Source organism: Meles meles, chromosome 3 (assembly GCF_922984935.1).
Source record: "Meles meles chromosome 3, mMelMel3.1 paternal haplotype, whole genome shotgun sequence".
NCBI classification, from domain to species: domain Eukaryota; kingdom Metazoa; phylum Chordata; class Mammalia; order Carnivora; family Mustelidae; genus Meles; species Meles meles.
In genome coordinates, this window is record NC_060068.1 from 113,130,117 (window position 1) to 113,149,759 (window position 19,643).

Sequence of the window (19,643 nt, forward strand, 5' to 3'; positions counted from 1 at the left end):
CACATGTGACTTCTCCCAGGGCCCAGCCCTGAGCCAGAAGAGAGTAGGGAGGGTTTGCTCTGTGATTGGGGGTTGGTTGGGTGGATGGATGACTTGGCCATTCTGGGCTGTGCTCTGCGAAAACCCCAGCATGGCAGCAGGGACTGCAGATGCTACGTTCTCCTGCAGCTCAGCACCCGGCAGCAACTGCCGGGGGCTAAGGACTGCTGATAGTGAGCTATATTTGCAGGGTTCTTGCTGACATTTTTGGGACCACATAGCTGAGCTCTTGAGCTTGTTCGAGGCTTTTCAGCCCATTGATTCAGTTCAGTCCCATTAGAAGAAACATTAGGCAGCTCGGAGCCTACCCCAAGAGCTGATGAGCATATCTGGATTTTCTATATGCGGACTAAGTCACTTTTCTGCTAGGCACGGCCATGACTCAGTCACCCCGTCTGCAGCTTAGGGAAACAAATGTCCTAAGGAAGCTAGCTGGTCACCTGCCCAGGGTCTTCCCCAGAATGGTTTTCCTTGGTGAATTCACTGGGGTCCATAGCCGGGCCTCTTCTCTGCTGGTGTGGCACCTTCATGTGATTGATATGCCAGGAGTGGTTTGTTCCTGTGGGATAGCCTGTTGGCTGATGTAGCTTGAGGAGGCTGCCAGGAAAATTGCGTTTCCAGCTCAGGAACTCAGTGGGAATGACCATGGTGGCTGGGGGCTTACATTCTCTGCTCCCCAGGGAGCACCCAGAGTCTGTGGGTGGCTCACGAGTGTTTCCAGGACTCAGACAGCCTTTTGTGCCATGCACAGAGCATCAGCTCCCGAGGGCCTGCAGCTGGAGCCCAGCCACCTCTGTCAGGTGCTTGGGCCTGCTTGGACTGGGCAGCCTCCCTGGTCTCGCAGCCATACTCCATACCCATCTGTTTTGTCATGGCGTGCCTCTATGAGTATGTGGCTGAGTGACGCTGTCCCCATTCTAAAGATGGGCAAGGGGAGGTCCACAAAGCTGGGTTATGTGGAACCTTGTGTGGCTTGTGAGTGAAGGAGAGGGGATTTGAAACAAGATTTGCCTGCTTTCTTGGCAATGATTTTGCACACCACTGACCTCATCTCTGGTGTGGTGATGTTACAGTTTAGTACAAATATTATTTGTCAGGATTTCAGAAGATCTCTCCTCTCTCAGGGGTCAGGCAATTGCAGCTTGGCTCATACCCTGTGGTGGTAGAGTGGCTGCTGTTGGATTTCTCGTTGTTTCCCAAGAAGCGAAACCACAACCATGCTTCCAGAGGTAGAGGGCCAGTAAGGAGAGTGGCTGCAGACGGGGAAGTGGTACCTGGAACCTATCCAGCCCTCAGCAGGCTAGTGGACCTGTAGGTGTTGTGTGGTGTTACTAGTCTCAGATATTCCTAGGTAGTGACTCCAAGGAGGCCCCCTTGGGGATAAGAGCATCCAGTGCCTGGTCCATCCTTGCTCCTTCTCTCAGTCCTAAGTGTAGACCCCTGAGCCCAGCTGGCCATGTCCTCTCTGCCAGCACTGTTCACTTAGCGGCCATCGGGAGGTCATGGTAGCTTCTGGGACTGCTCTCTTTGAACCGTTAGTCACTAATGCTTCCCACAGAAGTGCTTCCCCTGTCCACCCCAAGGCATCCTCTCTGTCCCCAGGTAAGCTCACTGTGTCCTCTCCGGCTGGGGTGGGCAAGCATGACACCCTGACCACCATATGTGGTATCGCAGGAAATGCTGGCTACCCCCAGGAGAGCACACAGCACCTTGCTGAGCCCTTTCTCTCTGGGCTTTACTTCCTTTCTCTTCCTACCAGTTTAACATGTGCTCCCTGGGCCACTCCCGTTTCCTTTACACATTAGCGGATGGGATGTCCAGTTAATGGGGCCAGTTAATGGTGGGTCACCTGTGCCTCTTGGTGCTTGGTCAGGGGCAGTGCAGAGCCCCAGCGCGTAATGGTCAGCGGTCTGGGGCCAGGGAGTGGTGCCTTGACCCTACCCCAGCTGCTCTTGGTAACGCTGCTATTCCTCAGAAAGTTGGCCACAGCATCACCTCTGGCCTTGGCAAGACTTTGGCTCCAAGTTTTCTTAAGGAGCACCTGTGGTGGATGAGGATGTGGACCTGGGGGAACCCTGCTGTGTCACTCCCTGGAACCTTGCCAGATAGAGTGATGCCCTCATGTTATGAGGGCCAGAGGTGTCTGTCAGGATGGGTCTGTGGGTTCTGCTCCCCTTGGCCTTCTCTGTCTCCCTCAGGGTCAGGGCCTGGGACTGGGAGCTTGGGGTAGAGTGGGAGGAGCCTGCATCAGCCCATTCATTCTGGCCACTGTGTTTTTCATACTCCAGGAGCAGAGGTAAGCACACTGGTCTAACCATACTGGTCTGTACCCAGACTTTGGGGCTCAGAAGGCTTTACTTCCAGAGCTGTCAGAGCATGTGCTGGTCTCCAGAGAATACGGAAGCATCTGTCAGTCATGGCCCAGGACCTGAGCACATGGTTCTCAGAACTGGGCTGTATGTGCGAGTGTCAGGGGTGACTCCTCGGGGTTCTGGCCTGTCACCTAGAAAGGTCCTTCTAGAAAGCCAGCTTCTGGGATATGCAGTGTTACACCAGGTGACTATATACCCAGCTAGCCCAGGGCCTGCCATACAGTGTATTTGGCCAGGGTCTGGCTAAGGTCACTGTGCCGCTTGTGACCCAAGATAGATGGAAGGACAGATCTGGGACTCCATCCTGGCCTGCCATCCGCTCTCCTCTCTCACCCACCTATTGTTTCCTGCAGAGTTCATCCTCTCGCTTCTGGAGAAGATGCAGACACAGGAGATCCTGAGGTTGCTGCGGCTGCCCGAGCTGGGGGACTTGGGCCAGTTTTTCCGCAGCCTCTCAGCTACCACCCTTGTGAGTGTGGGTGCTCTGGCTGCTATCCTCGCCTACTGGTTTACGCACCGGCCAAAGGCCTTGCAACCACCATGCAACCTCCTGATGCAGTCAGAGGAAGTGGAGGTGAGCAGAGTGCAAGCAGCTGGCCTGTGGCAAGTAGCAGGTAGAGGCGTCTTAGAGGTAGAAGCCAAACTTGCAGCTGATTTGACCCAAAATGGTACAGAGAATCTTGTGTTCCCCGGCAATGAGCCAGTAAGCCCCGCAGGGGCCTTGAACAGGGTCTCCAACACAATGCTCCTCTGCCTTTTCTAGGAACTAAGCATGAGGCCTGGGCAGAGCCCAACCGTGGCCTTGCAGTGGATCTCTAGTTTGTCTGCTTCTTTGGTGGGAAGCCTTGGCTCCCTGGTGCTTCGGTAGAAAGCCTAAGGTTCTCAAGGGGCCACCAGGTAACTTCCCTCTTGGTCTCCCTGTGCCAGCCCCTGGTCTAGAGCTGGGACTCAGAACTGAGCCCACCCCATGGCCCTGTCTTCCCAGGGCACGTGGGCCCCCAGGAGGGCCACCAAGGAGAGGAAGGGCAGTGGTCCATCCTGGACAAGGGTATTCCAGGCTCAATCTAAAAGGACTGGTGAGATTTCTTTCTTTCTTAAGCTTATGAAATTTATTTTGCCTTAAAAAAATTATCTTTTTCCTAAACTTTATTCATTTTGAATAGTTAACGTATTCTCACTTCCAAAGAGGAAAAGTCACAGACTAAAGATCTACCTTCTTCCCCTCGCCTGCAAGTTTTCCTCCCCAAGGAACATTCCATAAGTGAATGGATAGTTATCTGCCCTCTTTTTTTTTTTTTTTAAGATTTTATTTATTTATTTTAGAAAGAGAGAGTGAGAGAGGAGGGGAGGTGGAGAAAGAGAGGGAGAGAGAATCTTGAGCAGACTCTGTGCTGAGCATGGAGCCTGGGAGGAGAGGGGACTTAACCTCATGACCTGAGCCAAAATCAAGAGTCAGATTCTTAATTAACCCTCTGAGCCACCCCGGCACCCCTGCCCCTCTTTCTGAATACTAACTTGCTGCACACACAGTTCAGCATCTTGCTGTTTTGCTCTTAAGGGTGCATCTCGGCATCCATGAGCATAGTAGAGTTTTGTGTGTCAGAGAAGATGCAGGTCTAGATAGGACAGGGATCCTCAGGGCACTTTTCCAGCAGGAGGCATGATGTGTGCAAAGGTGTGGATATGTGATCTTGCACCCGGTGGCTTTGGGAAATGATAATTCACATGGAGTGGCTGGACAGTGGAGAGGGGTAACCCTGGACTAGCAGAGTGGTGACCAGAATGGCCTCTGGTGACCCACAGCCCCAAAAGGTTGGCCATGCCTCTTATTAGCTATATGGTCCTTGGCAGTTTCTTAACTCTCTGAGCCTCGGTGTCCTCAACTGCCAAGTGGGTAATAAAAAGAATGCTCACTTCCTAAGATTGTGGTAAGGACTTGGTAAGATGACACAGAGAAAGCACTAGACTAACCATTTCGGTAGGCTTGTAATTACTACTTGTTTGGAGAGGCTGATAAGGACAAAGCCCCATGGGCTAGGAGCCTGGAGGCAGGCAGCATGGATTTGCTTTGGGTTTTCAGTAGTAAAGAGACACAGGTCGAATTTGTGCTGTACAAGGATCAAGTGTCCTGGACAGGAGTGTTCCCAGACCGGTACCTTCAGCCAGTACACAAACTGATTCATACTATGATGTGAGTGATGGATGGCACCTAAATGATTCTTAACCTAGGGATGCAGCAGCAGCAGCAGTAGCTGGTGATGAGGGCCATCCCGATGCCAGAGGATAACCTGACGCCTACTGGCACTCCCCACGGAGTGACCCATAGCTATATATGAATCGTAACTGGAATTCTGGATGTTTTGTGGGTGCTGTGTGCACCTATGGGACACCAGCGTATGGGGTCTGTGTGCATGAGCCAACTGTGTTGGAGTGAGGGGGCGTACAGGTCAAGTGTGGAGGTCGTGTGTGTGCCATCTAGGTGTTCTATCTAGGCCCCGTGTGTGAATGCGTACAGCATGTCACAGTCCCACCTGTGTGGCCCTGGTGTGCATCCACGCTGTGTAAAGCCTGGTGCATCCTGGTGCCCTCTCCTGATGCCTCTGCCTGCTTCAGTCAGCTTCCCTGGCCTGTGCTTGGCTCATAGGACAGTGGCGGGGCCCGGCGATCTGTGATCGGGGATGGCCCTCAGTTGCTCACCCACTACTACGATGATGCCAGGACCATGTACCAGGTGTTCCGCCGTGGGCTTAGCATCTCAGGTGAGAGGGGGCATAAGGGTGTGCAGGAGCTGTGGTGGGAATGAGCAGGTACAAATGTGGGGAGGGGCAAGCCAGGTACTGGGGGCCTGGGAAGAGAGTGGTACTGGGGTTCAGAGGAGAAAAACCACTGTTAGCCCTTCTCCTGCCCAATTGGAGAAGTAGCTGCAGTGTGTGGCCAAAGGGCTGACCTCAGCTTTGCTCTAGCACTTAGGAATGCCTGACCTTAAGCTGCCTCTTAGCCCATACTTTATACTCCCATAGGCAGCCCCTCATAAGCTTCATACTGTCAGACCACTGGCTGGCACGGTTCAGAACTTGGGCCTCTGAGATCTCTAGGTGGGCCAGGGTAGGGGGCAAAAGGAGATGGTCCAACAGAGGCAACTTTCCACCTCTGCCCCGTGGCTAAGTCTCCGTGTCCTCCTGGGGCTGCATCAGACAGGTCATGGTGGGAACTGGCATTGTGTCATTCCCCATTCCTGGGCCTCCCTGATCCCTGAGGACACATCATGCTGGTGTACTTTAGGCCTTCTCGGGCTTCAGCAGGTTAGACAGGGAGCTAAGGGGCAGTTCGCCTGACTCCTGGACTAGCCACCCCACGGCCTGGGATGGTCATTCAGGTGTCTGATGAGCAGCTGCAGGTGACAGCCCGTCCTACCGTCCTCCCTGGCACGAGGCCCACTTATCTCCCTGCAGGGAATGGACCCTGTCTTGGCTTCAGGAAGCCGAAGCAACCTTATCAGTGGCTGTCCTACCAGGAGGTGAGTGACAGAGGACAGGCCCTACCCTGTCAACCCATGTAGACCTGGCATTGGGGGGCACATGGGCACCCTGCAAGGTCTCAGAGGGTCATTGTTTCCTTGCCTGGCCTGTTTGCCAGACTCCTGGCAGCTACTTCACAGGGCTTCCAGCCGATCTGGGTAGGGACTTGGGAAGGTCTCAGACCTGTAAGAATCCCCACCTGGGGATCTCTCTTCCCTGCTGAAAGTTGCTTTCCATCACTTCCCCATGTCTGTGTGCAGGTGGCTGACAGAGCTGAATTTCTAGGGTCTGGACTTCTCCAACACAATTGTAAACCAAGTACAGATCAGTTTATTGGTGTTTTTGCTCAAAATCGGCCAGAGGTAAGCAGCTGCCTTGAATGGTTTTAGAGGTATCAGTGGAGTAGGGGCTTGAGTATCATATACAGCCCTGCTCCCATCTGGGACAACAGGAAAAATGGATATCCTTGGTGCATGCCACCCCTCAGTCCCTTGGGTTTGTCTCTAACCATGAGTGGACAACCCAGATAAGCTTGGTCTATCCACATCAGCCAGCCCCACAAATAGCTGTTCCCTGAGCCATGTGGGAAGAAGGACCCAAGGAAGAAGGCCATGCAAGCCCTTTAAGTAGGCTTGGGGCTGTTTGGAGTCTCAGAATTCCCTGGGACATGCATGATCCCGAAGGCTGTGGGTAAGTGAGCACAACCAACTGGCTTCATAGGTGCCTTGCCACATGGAGAGGGCCAGAACAGAGCCTTCTCAATAGGACCCAGAACAAGTCCTACAGTTGCCTCGGCATAAGGGCTGTATGTGTGCTCTGGGCTCCCCCAACTCCAGACCCATGTGTTTCCACAGTGGATCATCGCAGAGCTTGCCTGCTACACATATTCTATGGTGGTGGTCCCGCTTTATGACACCCTGGGCCCTGGTGCTATCCGCTACATCATCAGGACAGGTGAGCCCCTACATCCCCTTCTTGTCACTGGCAGCCAGCCCTCCAGATCCCCAACTCTCATGTTATACTACTTGTCTGACGCTGATAAGCTCTTGGCTTCCATTCTCAAAGAACATATTCCATTTTGGCCCTTGAGTTGGCTTTCCCCGCTTGAACTTCACCTAAAGGCACCTTCCATGGGGCCTGGCTGTCATGAAAGAGCCTCTGCACCAGCCCCCACACAGGCTTCCAATTCCCTGAGGGTTAGTACAGCTTGGGGCAGATGCCCAGGGGCAGGGGCGGGGGTGGCAAATAGCTCCTGCAGACCTGAGATTATGGAGCCTGAGCCAGGAGTGAAGGAATGCTTGGAATCTGCTCTAGGAGATTCTCTGGCCTTTTGTCCTTGGCTTCTCCCTAGCTCCCTGCGTTTTCCTCTCTGTACAGCACATGGCCTGCGTGCCTGTCTTAATGCATTTATTTACACGCAAGCTCGGGCACACACAGCCTTTGGTCTGTGGCCTGGCCCATGTACCCATGGTTACAGCCTATGCCCACAGAGCATGACTTTCCCTTCAGCTGACATCAGCACCGTAGTCGTGGACAAACCTCAGAAGGCTGTGCTCCTGCTGGAACATGTGGAGAGGAAGGAAACTCCAGGGCTCAAGCTCATCATCATCATGGAACCATTTGAGGAAGCTCTGAAAGACAGAGGGCAGGAGTGTGGGGTGGTCATTAAGTCCATGCAGGATGTGGAGGTGAGGCTCTGCTTCTGGGCTGTTCCTGGGCCACAGCTGGCAGGCCACCCAGCCAGAGCAGCTGGTTATCTGCCCCTCTTGTGCCCTGGGGTGGGTGTCTTAAGTCATAAGGACATGTCAGGGTTGAAACAGGGCAGGCTTCATGAGGGCTGGTGGTGGGGGCTGGGGCCGGGCTGCCCATGGGCATCCCCTAGGCGACAGGCTCCATTGGCTGGCACAGTTAATGACATAGGTACCAACAGGTGGATGGGGGTACCAGCCTGCCAGAATTACTCATGTAGCCTCTGGGGCTACCTTTTCTCCAGCGCATCTGAACCTGAGGACTATAGACAGATGTTCCAGGAGTCTTTGAGAGGTTCTTTCACTGTGCAGAGACTCCAGCGGCCAGCGGAACTAGTTTTTCTGTGTGTGACCTTTCTGGAGGTGTCAGTTTGGTGGCAGCTTATGGCCTGATAGCATGATACAGGCCATCCTGGCCTCCAGGGCCTCATGCCCTGCTCAGTAGCATCTGACCCCCACCGTACCTTCCTGGACGTCGGCTCCTGGGCTCCCCCTTTGTCCTCCTGCATGCTTGTCTATTCTGGACAATGCTTATAATGCCTGTGCACTTGGACCCTTCAATGGCTTTTGGGCACCACATTTACACTGGCAGCCCCCATCTGCCCCTCCAGCCCTGACCCTTTATCTGGAAGTCCCAGCCACCTAGCCCCTCTGTCCTGAGTACTTGTCCAGATGGGCACCTTGAGCCATCTCCCCACTGCACATGTGCACAGTGCCTCACCTTTCCCTGGGCCTCGGCCCCTTGTCTATCACGTGTGGGGTGGCCCAGGCCTGGATGCGTGTTTGAGGAGAGGCCGCTCAGGTGGTTTCTCCACATGGGCTACGTCTGGACAGGGAATCCTGAACTCTAGACTCAGCACAAGAGCAAGGCATACTAGGCTGAGTTTGTTTTGATTTTTTGTTTCTTCGTTTGTTTTGATGGATGAGAACTTTTGAGCATTTAAAAATAGTATTTTTCTCTTCCAGGAGTGTGGCCAACAGAACCATCAGGCTCCTGTGGTAAGCTCCTCTGCCAGCAGGTCTTTCTTGAGCAAGATGCTGTGCAGAGCTGATCCTCACAGACACCCCCCTCCCCAGGGGCTTGATAGGAGGTCAGAGCAGCACCCCTGTGCTGATTAGCAACTACCCTAAGCAGCTTGGGAAATGCATGCTCAAAGCGCCAGGACGTCTGTGGGTGAGGATCTAAAGAGCGACCTGGAACAGGAGTCAGGTGTTGAGGAAGGAGGAAAAAGGACAGCCAAATCCTAGCCTCTCTTGGTTCTCCAGGAGCATTTTTTTGGGGGGACAGCACATAGTTTTCTTCGACGATAGTGAACTCTAAGGACGGAGAGTGTAGAAACTGTCTTTCTTCATTTTTGCTTTGTGATTTTTTTTCTGTGTCGCCCTCAAGTGATACTGCCTGGGGTTGAGTCACCAGTGATGGTCACTGGCCCTGGGAAGGCCCTGTAGGGGTTTTCAGCTTGCTTACAAGGCCTCTCACCTCCACTCCTCTCTCTAGCTCAGCCCTTCCCCTTTTCTTGCAAGGCCCTGAACTTTCTCATACATGGACTGGCCATCACGGGTGGCTCTGGGAGGTGCCCACCTCCCACACACAAAACACCAGCTGTTCTCCGACCCACTGGCATGCCCTTGCTTCCACCAGACGAGTTCTCTCCCAGAGCCCACCCTCTATTCCTGTTGTCTGGAGAAATCTGGCTTGTCCCTCATTCTGAACTTGTGTCACATCCTCTGCATGTGATCAGATGTGCTCGGCTCTTCCTGGTGACCCCAGGACTGTGTATCCTGTGTCAAGGGCAAGGGCCTGACGCAGAGCAGTCATGGTGACACAGTGGGAAGCTCAGTTCCTGAGCCACACATTCTGCTCCCAAGCCTAACCACAGACAGTTGGGGGAAAGTGGGAAGGAAGGACTGCACTGGATCACATGCCCTAGGCCTAGATGTGGCCACTGCAGCCCAGTTCCATCTAGAATTAAACTCAGATTCAAGTCAGGGAGGCAGCAGATGCAGGTGAGAGGTTAGTGGGACAGATGGACTTCCAAGCTCCTATTAGGGTTCCTCAGCCTCTCCTCCCCTTTCCCAGGGATGTGCCAGTCTGCCCCTCTGACTGCAGTGTGCAGGGCATGTGCCGGGGCCCACATGGCCCCATACCCACACATGGTGGGTGGGGGCGCACAAAAGAGCTGGCTGGTAGAGAGGCCTGGAGATCTTGGGCCCTGGTTGGCCACACTGGGTCCCTTTACTTACGCCTCTTCTCCACCCTGCAGCCCCCGAAGCCCAGCGACCTCTCCATTGTGTGTTTCACAAGCGGCACAACAGGTGAGCAGAGGTGCCCAGATCACCATCTGGGGCCACCAGCAACCTTCTCTGGCAGCTTTGGTGGGGCAGATTCAGGGCTCTCTGGTGTCCTGGACGGCATGGGCTGAGCCTTGTCCTATGGCTGGCTCCAGACAATGGGCCTTTCCTGCCACTCCCAGTGCCCAGTAGGAGGCAGCTCAGGTGGCTGGAGGTGAATGGACAGTGTGGTCTGAGAGGCATGGGATCGAGGCTCACCAGTCCCTACACTGGGGCCAGAGGAGGGCCGGGTAGCCGAGTCACTTCATCCCTCCCTGAGAAGCAGCTCTCCCCCCGCTGCTTCCCGCCCCTGGCTGGCCTTTGTGTTGGAGACATGGGGAAAAGTGTGGGGTTTGGTGTCTGAGAGCCTAGATTTGAATCCCATTTCCCCCACTTGCTGGGAGGTCTGAGCCAGTCGCGTAAACTTGCTGCCACCACTCTGCCCAGCTTCTCACCTGGGATGGGGGCTCTTGAAAGTGCCGAAGAAGAGAGGGGATGTAATGTGAAAAGGCGGTGCAAAGGCTCTGTGGTGGGGTGGAGTGGGGCTGGTGCGCTGTGGGCATGGCTGTGGGGATGAGGACAAGCAGAAGTGACACCCACATGCCTGGCACTGACAGAGGAGGGCACACAGCTGCATAGCAGGGACAACCAAGGCAGGCTGCTTGGGGGCGGGGTCAGGATGCACACGGTCACGGGCACAGCACGTCATAGTCTGCAGTGCCCCGTGGACCCAGGGACTGAGCTGCTGGGGCCTCTGCACGGCCTGTGAGGCCAGCGGGTGTTGGGGGTTAGCCAGGGGGCCTCCACTAGCAAGGGAGGTGGGGGACTGGGGCCCTGTTCCTGTGATCCCCAGCCCAGCGCTCTTCCCCTTTGCTGCTCCATCTCATCTATGGACTTGGGAAGTTGCTTGTCTTTTCTCCGAATGGGCAAGGAGTTTCTAGCCTTCTTTTTGCAGACCAAGGACTGGCCTGCCTTGATGATAGCTCTTGGTGGGGAGGGCAGTGAATCCGGGGCTTATGACAATTTCCACACACGCAGCCTCTAAGTCTGACCAGCCCCATGAGCAGGACTCTCCATGAAGATGGATCACCATAAACGTGGCTTTGTTGGATCAAGATGGATCTTTGCTGTTAATTCGGGTTTGAGGGTTTCCACCACATTGCTAATTTTTGTCAGAGAAGAAGTAAGGTAGCATTTGCTCTCCGGGGTCTGACATCTAGATTCAAGCCAGAATTCAAAAGTGCCCTTCAGGTTTATTGTTCTTTGTCATGAGTTTCATGACATAAACTTTTAGTGACCTGTCTTTCCAGCCTGGGCTGGGGAGCACATGACCACTGTGGCCTTTAGCTTTGGACCCTCGCCCTTCAAGCGTGCCCCTAGGTTTTTCCTGAGTCATTTGATGTTGCCGTGTTTCTGGAAAAGAACTTCACAACGCAAAAATGTGCTGTTACCTGGCTGGAAAGGGCAGGCCTCCTGTCTAGTGCTTTTGCAGACCATGAAGTCACCACAGGAAGCTAAGCCATCCTGCCCAGGCTCTGGGTGGTGGAAGTGGGACATAGGGAGCTTTGGTCAACAAGTGGTGATTTAGTGCCCAAGCCTCCTACTCCTGCAAGTGCTGGGGGCAGAGCTGGAGGATGGAGCACAGCTCTCATTGTCCTGCCTGGTGGTACCTGGATTTCCTCGGCCCTCGCCTGAACCTGCTGTGCCCCTGGTAGCCATCCTGTTGTTGAGCACATCAGCAAGGCATGTCACAAGCCAGCTTCCCTTCCATACCAATCATCCTGGCTCCCAGCTTCATCAAGAGCCACGCTGTTCTTTCAGTGGGGAAAGATGGAAAATATGATCTAAACCTGACATTTGGTTTGTGATTCTGGTGAAATCATTCTGGGAAGATTTCCTTCTTGGCATGTGATGGAAACCTCTGTGGAAATTTGTAGAATAAGCGCATGCTTTGGAGCCCATAGTCAGGCCAAGAGGGCGCTGGAGGCGGTGAGAGCTTGGGATTCATCCATCCTCAGCGGTGGCTACTGGCTGGGTGTGTGGGTTGGTTGTTCATAATTCATAAAATGACTATTAGCTGGACAGGAATCTGACACCCCCTTCTCCCCAAGAAAAGAAGATTTGTGGTATAACATGGCCCAGTTTGGGAAACTGGACCCTATGAATAATTAAGATGTAGTCTATGAGGACATGTACCCTCTCTTCCCAGAGAAGAAACATACCCTTCTTAACTGATATGCTTTTAGCATTCTTTTCCTACTTTATGTAGATTGATTCAGCACATTTGTGGAGCACCCAGTATGCATCAGACCAGTGCTGGGGGCTGAGGTCACAGGGATGGATAAGCGAGAGCCCTGTCTCCATGGGCTCACAGCTCATGTCACCTAGCATTTTGGTACCATGTGGTCACTGCCCCAAGGGTCCGCATCCTAGCATGCCTGCAGCACTAGGCCACTGCGGGGTGGAAGAGCATGACAGAAAGTGTTCCCAGAGGAAGTCCATCTGCGGAGTCCTGGAACATTGGTAGCTGGAGGAGAATAGGAGGAAGGGCGTTCTCGGGAGGGGGATCAGCGTGTGCTGAGGATCAGCTGCAAGGAGGAAAATGTTGCTTTGAGGGAGAACGGAGTGAAGGAATAGCAGTCTTGGGCCAGATCCTGGAAGCACTGGCAGGAGAGGAGTGACAGGGGCTGGGGTTTCAAATGGAGGCTAAGCAGGTGCAGCCGGAGATGCTGGAGGAGAACAGACTCTGTCAGTGTTGTCTGGTGGCTGAGCCATATCCAGAGGATGCCACTGCAGAAACAATTGCTGGTGCTCTTGGCAAAGGCTAATCGTGGAGTGGAGGCTGGATGTAGACGCTGATGGCAGTGGAATGAGGAGTGAATGGGAGGTGAGGATGTCTCTTCAACAGGTATGGATAATTCCTTCAAGAAGCTTGGCCACATCACCAAAAGGCCTGCTCCATAACATTCATGACCTCGCTGTGTGGAGAGTCAGAATCTGGAAACAAGTTCAGTGCCCATCAGTGATGGAATGGTATACCCCAGTAGAACATTCCACCTTACTGTATGTTGAATGAAAGAATCCAGGCACAAAAGATTGCGTGATTTCTTTGACTTGAAGTTACAAACATAATCAACCAGTCTACGGTTTTAGAAGTCAGGCTAACGGTTGCCTTCCAGGATAAGGGGGCCCTGGATTACCAATGGTGTTCTATGTCTTGACCTGGTGCTGGTTGTACAGGTAAGTTCACTTTGGAAAAAAAAAAAAATCTGTTGAGCCATATACTGATTTTGGCACTTTACTATATATGTATGTTGTGCTATAAGAGAGATTTGTGGGAAGAAAAGTACATTGGCTCTGAAGGAACGACAGAGCAAGAGTAGAGCTGGCAGAGGCTGGGAGGGGGTGGGTTCTTGTTATTTTCTTGGAAACCCCTGCAAGTGTTTCTTGGTATCGAGAAAGAGCCACTAGAGACAGAGAAAGGGAGGTGCTGCTCAGTGGAGCCAAGCCCCCATAGCTTTGGTTTGGACTGGGGGAGAGAGGAGGCTTCCAGGTGCCACCAGGAAAGAGATGTGCCCTGCCTAGAGAAGGGAGGAAGAGTGGGTAGAGGCATCTCCTCTGTTCTAATTGAGGACACCCAGGAAAGCTTACTCATGTGCAGTCCTTTAGCTGAGCATGAAGAGGCCCCACAGCCTTACGTCTGTGGCGGCTCAGAGATGGGAGCTCAGGAAAATACTCTCCTTGACCTATTTATTTTACACCTTTCAGTTCAAGATTTAGGTGACTATATGCATGAAACTACATCTCAGCACTCCTACTCTGCAGCTTTAGGAGAATTTCTTCACCAGTCTTATGCCCCCACTTCTTTGGATATTAAATGAAGCCATTCATGGGGTGCCTGAGTGGCTTCAGCTTAGGTCATGATCCCATGATGGAGCCTGAGTGGGGCTTCCTGCTCAGTGGGGTGTCTGCTTCTCCCTCTCCCTGCTCCTTCTCTCTCTCTCTCAAATGAAAAAAACAATCTTTAAAAGTAAACGAGGCCATTTGATATTTGCAGCATAGACTGTTTTTAGAAATAACTGAGTTACCATGAATGAGATGCCCAGCTAGCACAGTGCCCACATTGGTGGGTGTTCAGTAACTGGCTGCTATTAGAGTTACTACTTGTATTCCTACCAGCTCTTAAGTCTGATTGTTTAAAAATAAAAAACTTTAAAAATGGTGGGTATGGGGTTGATGAAAGTGAGGCTCAATCCTAAAGAAGGTGTGGGAGCCTCGAGCAGGGAGAATACTTTGCATTATAAATCTTCCCAAGCATTTTTGTTATCAGCCTCCTTTGTAACCCACCTTTGTGTGAAAGCGGAAACAAGCAGTCAGAGGAACCTCCAGCCAGAGGGCCCAGCACTGCTCTCGATCCTACACCCACCCACCCCTATAGAAGAGACTGGGAGCCCCCCCACCCCAACTGCTCTCACTTGGAGCCAGTGTCCATCCAGGGCAGACCTTCAGTCAGTGAAATGCCTTTCTGCATATCAGCGTAGATGGCCAGCCAAGGAATACTGACTAAAGTCCAAATGACTTTTGCAGAATCTGCAAAGAAGAGTTCTTTAACTTCAGCAGCTGGAGAGAAAATAAATGGGAGGATGGCCAGGCTGTGAGTAGAAGGTTGGAAAGGGACGGTTGGTCTCATGTTGCTGAGATGTTGGGGCCCAAAGAAGCACCTCCACTGATGTTGGAACAGAAAAGGAGAGAACCAGAGCAAACACTGGTTCTTTAACTTTGCTAGAAGTCTAGTGAGGAATGCTTACCTGTTCCTCCATGTGAGTAACTTGGAAAATTTTCCGTAACACATTTGAAGGAAATACTACCAGAAGCAAGCATTTGTCCTGAATCAGAGAAGCAAGCAGAACTTTCGAAAGCCTTACCTCCCAGCTCGGACCTTGCATCCTGTCCCAGGATTTGTTGTCAACATGTGCTTCTCCTTCTTCCTTTGGGACCACATGGAGGCATGACTTGAAGACATGATTTGAACATCTCTGGGAATATTTTAAAATTCTGTAACTCATTAGAAGTTTATAAAACCTCACTCATACCTGCAAGAAAGTTGGAGGAGGAGGAGAAACACCAGAGCGAGAGAGGAGAGGCAGACCACCAGGCCAGCAGCCAGCCCTAGCTGGGGAAGGAAGAAGTGGCAGCAAAGTGGTCATATTCGCACTTTGGACAGACACCTGCCTTTCTGCATTCAGTCCATCAGTGACTTACAACACCCATGAAACTGACCTGACCATAAGCAGAAAAAGCATGAGGTGCCTGTGTTTTCATCCAGGGGCAGAAACACAACTCCCCACCACCCCTGCTGAGTAAAGGCCTAGATGGAGCCAAAGGTTTGTTTCTAAAGGGTAAAAACTTTTCTCTTGGTGTTGGAGAGGAAAAGGTTTGTCTAAAAGGTTTGTCTAAGCAGAACTGAGTAACCGCTAACATTGTATGTGTTGTGGACTGAACTGAATGGAGGCTTCAGACAATTTTCATGAATGAAGACAACTTTCTCTTGAGATTCTCAGTCAACCACTTTGAGGTTGCATTAGGCATGAGCGAGTCAGCCGCCTAGGAGATCTAAAGTTCTATAGCATTGGACAGTATTTTGTGGGAGTTCTGAGTTCATACCTAGTATTTTGGGGGTATTCCTTAGAAAATTCCAGAACTCGGGGATCCACAGGTGAAAATTTCCCAGAATAGTCTGTGGATCCAGAGATTCTGTGGGATTTGTATATAGGAGATGATTCAGGAACAGTTCCTAATATGGGCTTGGGTTTGAGGAAAGATGCTGGGATGAAAGAAAGACCAGCAGAGGTAAAACAGATCCCATGGGTCTTCATTTGAAAAAAAGAAAGATATTTTGACAGCTACCTATTAAAGCCCTGTAACCTTTTGCATCTCCCCACCCCCCAAAACCCTCTGTGATTTGCAGAATGGGTGTTTGTGCCAGAGCACTTGTTAAAACCCCACCCACCATACGTCTTGGTCAGACTGAGACACTCCTGTGTCTGACGGACGGAGTGCCAGTTAAGGCGAGCACACAGGCCACACAAGATAGAATTATGAGAGTAACTTGACTTTTGGCTTCACCTGTGCCTTTAAAGTTACTCAGTGGGAACTTTTTCTGCCCTTGGGTGAAAACAGGCACCTCTTGTGTTTTCTGGTCACTGTCATGTCAATTTCATAGGTGTCGTAAGTCACCAACGGTCTGAATTCATAACTGCAGGTGTCTGTCCAAAGTGCGTATCTGACCACTTTGCTGCCATTTTCCCCTCCCCAGCTGGGGCTGGCTGCTGGCCTGGTGGTCTGCCTCTCTTCTCTCACTCTGGTGTTTCTCTTCCTCCTCCAGCTTGTTAATGAAGCTTTGGGCCCTCTCCCACCAGGTGGAAATGGGGAGGGAGAAAAAGGAAATGGGAAAGGGAAGTGGAGAGACAGTTTGGGGCAAACCTTTAAAACTTGCTCTTTGTGTCATGGCCACTTGTGGAAGTTGTCTTGATTGCAGGCAGTGTTCTCTGGGTTGTCTGCTCCCTCCTCCACTTCACCTTTGGCCTGTGGTTTACGACTGCTTCCTCCTGAGTCGGAGGAAACTGGCCAGTGGACAAGACTCCTTCTTAACCCACCATTCCCACTACCCCCTAAGACTAATGTTCTTTCTGCAAACTCCATAACCAGTCCCTGGGATTTATTTGTTTGCAGACATGCTTTTTACACTTCTCATCAGGACCCTCAGCTGCAAGAAACATGATCAAGTTCTGAGTTAATGTGGGTTTTGGGTTGGGAAAGAAGAATCCCCCCCCCCATTCTTCCCCACTTTGATGGGCTATAGAACTATGTAGCTCTCTCTCTGAAGAAATTCTTCTCACAAATCCATTCCTCCATTTCTCCCCCTCCTCCCTCTCCTCATCTCCACTTCCTCCTCTCTCCTTTCCTTCCCCCTCCTTCTGTCCTCCTCCTCCTTCTTCCTCTTTTCCACTTTCTTTTTCTTGTTCCTTTTCTCCTTCTTCACCTTCTCCTGTTCCTTTTTCTTCCCCTCCTCTTCCTCCTCCTCCCATCCTCCTTCTTCCCCTTGTTCTTCTTTCTTCTTTCTCCTCCCCCCCTCCTTCTCCCCTCCCCCTCCTTCCCCTCCCCCTCCTCCTCCTGGTGCTCCTCCTTCTCCCCATCCCCCATGTCATCCTCCTCCTCCTTCTTCTCCCCCTCCCCTCTCTCCTCTTCCTCCTCCTCCTCTTCTTCTTCTTCTTCTTCTCTTCTTCCTCCCCCTCCTCCTCTTCCTCCTCTCCTCCCCTCACTGAAGTAAATTTCATACAGCATAAAATTAAACATTTTAGTGTGAGCAAGGTTGTGTCATATACTACAATACTCTTTTTATCTCGGACTATCTACTTAGTCCTTTTATGACCTCTTTCTAGGTGAGGGTTGCAAATTTAACATATTGGTTTATTTAGTATTTCCTGGGTAAATTCTGCCCATGGTCTGGTCTTTCACTTTTGGAGTTTCGTGGTTATTGTAACTGCTGCCTTAGTGGAAACTTTTAATGTAACATTTTTTGCACATAGATTATATTCTTAGAACTTCTGAAAGCCCTGGGAGGTGGGCATTGTCTCTGTTTTACAGGTAAGCAAACAAAGAGGAGAAATGGCTTCCCTGTGTTCTGCTGGCAGTGACAGGCAAGGCCAGGAGTCAAGAGGCTTGTTAGATGTGTGTCTTATTCACCCTGACGTGAAATGGTGACTAGCTGGTCTTCCTCCTAAGCCTATGGTGCCCTGGGTGCTCACCTAGCCCGTGTCTTCTGAGTCATTCTACCAGACCTGGGTTTCACTACAAGCCGTCCTGAAAGGTCTTTTTTTTTTTTTTTTAAGATTTTATTTAGTTATTTGACAGAGAGAGAGAGAGATCACAAGTAGGCAGAGAGGCAGGCAGCGAGACAGGAGGAAGCAGGCTCCCTGCTGAGCAGAGAGCCCCATGCAGGGGCTCGATCCCAGGACCCCGAGACCATGACCTGAGCCAAAGGCAGAGGCTCAACCCGCTGAGCCACCCAGGCGCCCCCTGAAAAGTCTTATCAAGACAAAGCGAGAATATCTTTCTCATGTCCTGTCTCTGCCAGCAAGGGAGGGTCCGACCCCGTGCTCTGCTCCTCTCGGCTGGCTCGAGCCTGGGGCCTTTACAGGGGCTGCATGCAGCAAGGAAGTCCTCTGTCAGCACAGTGGGCTGCTGGATTCTGGAGACGAGACCTGCTCAGCCCAGAAAGGAGCACAGGGTACTGAGTGTATGTGAGGAGACTGGGGGATGACAGCTTGTGCTCCCCCACGGAGGCAGAAGAGGGGAAGACACAGGCCACAAGTAGCCAGACTTTCAGGCCTTAAGACACGCTGCCTGTGGGACTGTGTCACCTGCGTTCTGATCCCAAGCTGCTGGGAGCCTCAGGGTGAGAGTCTCCGACACAGCACCCATCAGCCTAGGACTCTGAAGTGGCTGCAGATGAAGACCAGAGGCTCGGGTGCTGAGTGTCTGGGACTGACACCATCCCAGTGGCCCTTGAGCTTCTAGCTGATCTGCCTTTTTGCTTTCTCTTTTTAGGAAACCCAAAAGGTGCGATGCTCACCCATGGGAACGTGGTGGCTGATTTCTCAGGCTTTCTGAAAGTGACAGAGGTGAATAAAGTAGATTCACTACACAGGTGTCTCTTGAGGACACCCTCAAGCCTCGGAGTTTTTTTTGTTTGTTTTCTTTTCTTTTCTTCCCCCCCACCCCATATAATCTGAGCTGCCTTTCCTATGAAAGGCAGGAGTTTCTCTTGTCATTAAGAGCAATCTGAATTGGCCCTGAAATGACCCATGCCTGATAAATAGCCAGTTTGATTTCTGAGAGTGCTAAGATCACAGGAAGAGAAACATGTAAACCTGTTTTTTCATTTTTAACTGTGAAAATTGAGATATGTGTGGTTTTATATGTACCTTTATTTAGAAAGTAATCCTTAATAACTTGTCTTTCACATAGGTCAGGGCTTAATTCAGTCATTTTGTGTTTAAGGACTGCTAGAGTCTGAGAAATAACGGCAACTGCTAATTTGTAAGACTGTACTTGAAAAGGTAAATCTAAAGTTTAAAAAAAAAAAAGCTTGATGTCTTGGCCTGACAAAAGCATGTTAGCATTTTATAACCAACTAAGAGAAGGATGTTTTTCCACAAGTGGTGAGTATCCGTTTGTCCTGCAAGTTTCCTCAAGGTGAAAGGAATGTTCTTTTACACGGAAGTCAGGCTTTTTCTCCACCGTGGAGAAAAACTCTCTTCTGCATTCATGCCACGTGGCGCCACGGAGCATATGCCCCCTAGACAATGATAGATTTTGGTAGAATGGTGAGAGACTGTTGGTGGCTGAACCCACGCCAGGAGCCATAAGCCAGGTTCCCAGGGCTTGTCCAGATTGGTTCAGAAGCCAGCCCCAGGTAACAAAGGGCCTGTGAAAGGGTGGGGGTCAGGGCAGTCCACTGCAGGAGAGCTCCCAAGGGCCCAGCCCACCCCCTGAGCACAGGCCTTATGCAGCCCGTGTTGCTGTGATCAGTCCCATGTGCTTGTCAGGGGCAGGGGGGCACAGCAGGGCTC

At 51.7% G+C, this 19,643-nt stretch overlaps 1 protein-coding gene across 7 annotated transcripts in view; it reads left to right on the forward strand.

Annotated features, from left to right (window-relative positions):
- The window catches only part of ACSL6 (acyl-CoA synthetase long chain family member 6), a 61,851-nt gene that overhangs the window by 14,378 nt on the left and 27,830 nt on the right, over positions 1-19,643 (forward strand). For 6 of the 7 annotated variants that reach the window (XM_046000494.1, XM_046000487.1, XM_046000488.1 and 3 more), the window contains 9 exons: positions 2,765-2,985; positions 5,056-5,170; positions 5,864-5,928; positions 6,190-6,291; positions 6,784-6,883; positions 7,439-7,617; positions 8,644-8,676; positions 9,942-9,993; positions 18,619-18,692. In XM_046000494.1, coding sequence (XP_045856450.1) covers positions 2,765-2,985; positions 5,056-5,170; positions 5,864-5,928; positions 6,190-6,291; positions 6,784-6,883; positions 7,439-7,617; positions 8,644-8,676; positions 9,942-9,993; positions 18,619-18,692 — 941 coding nt within the window. The remainder of the gene's footprint in view (positions 1-2,764; positions 2,986-5,055; positions 5,171-5,863; positions 5,929-6,189; positions 6,292-6,783; positions 6,884-7,438; positions 7,618-8,643; positions 8,677-9,941; positions 9,994-18,618; positions 18,693-19,643) is intronic. The other variant, XM_046000492.1, reaches the window with a different exon arrangement.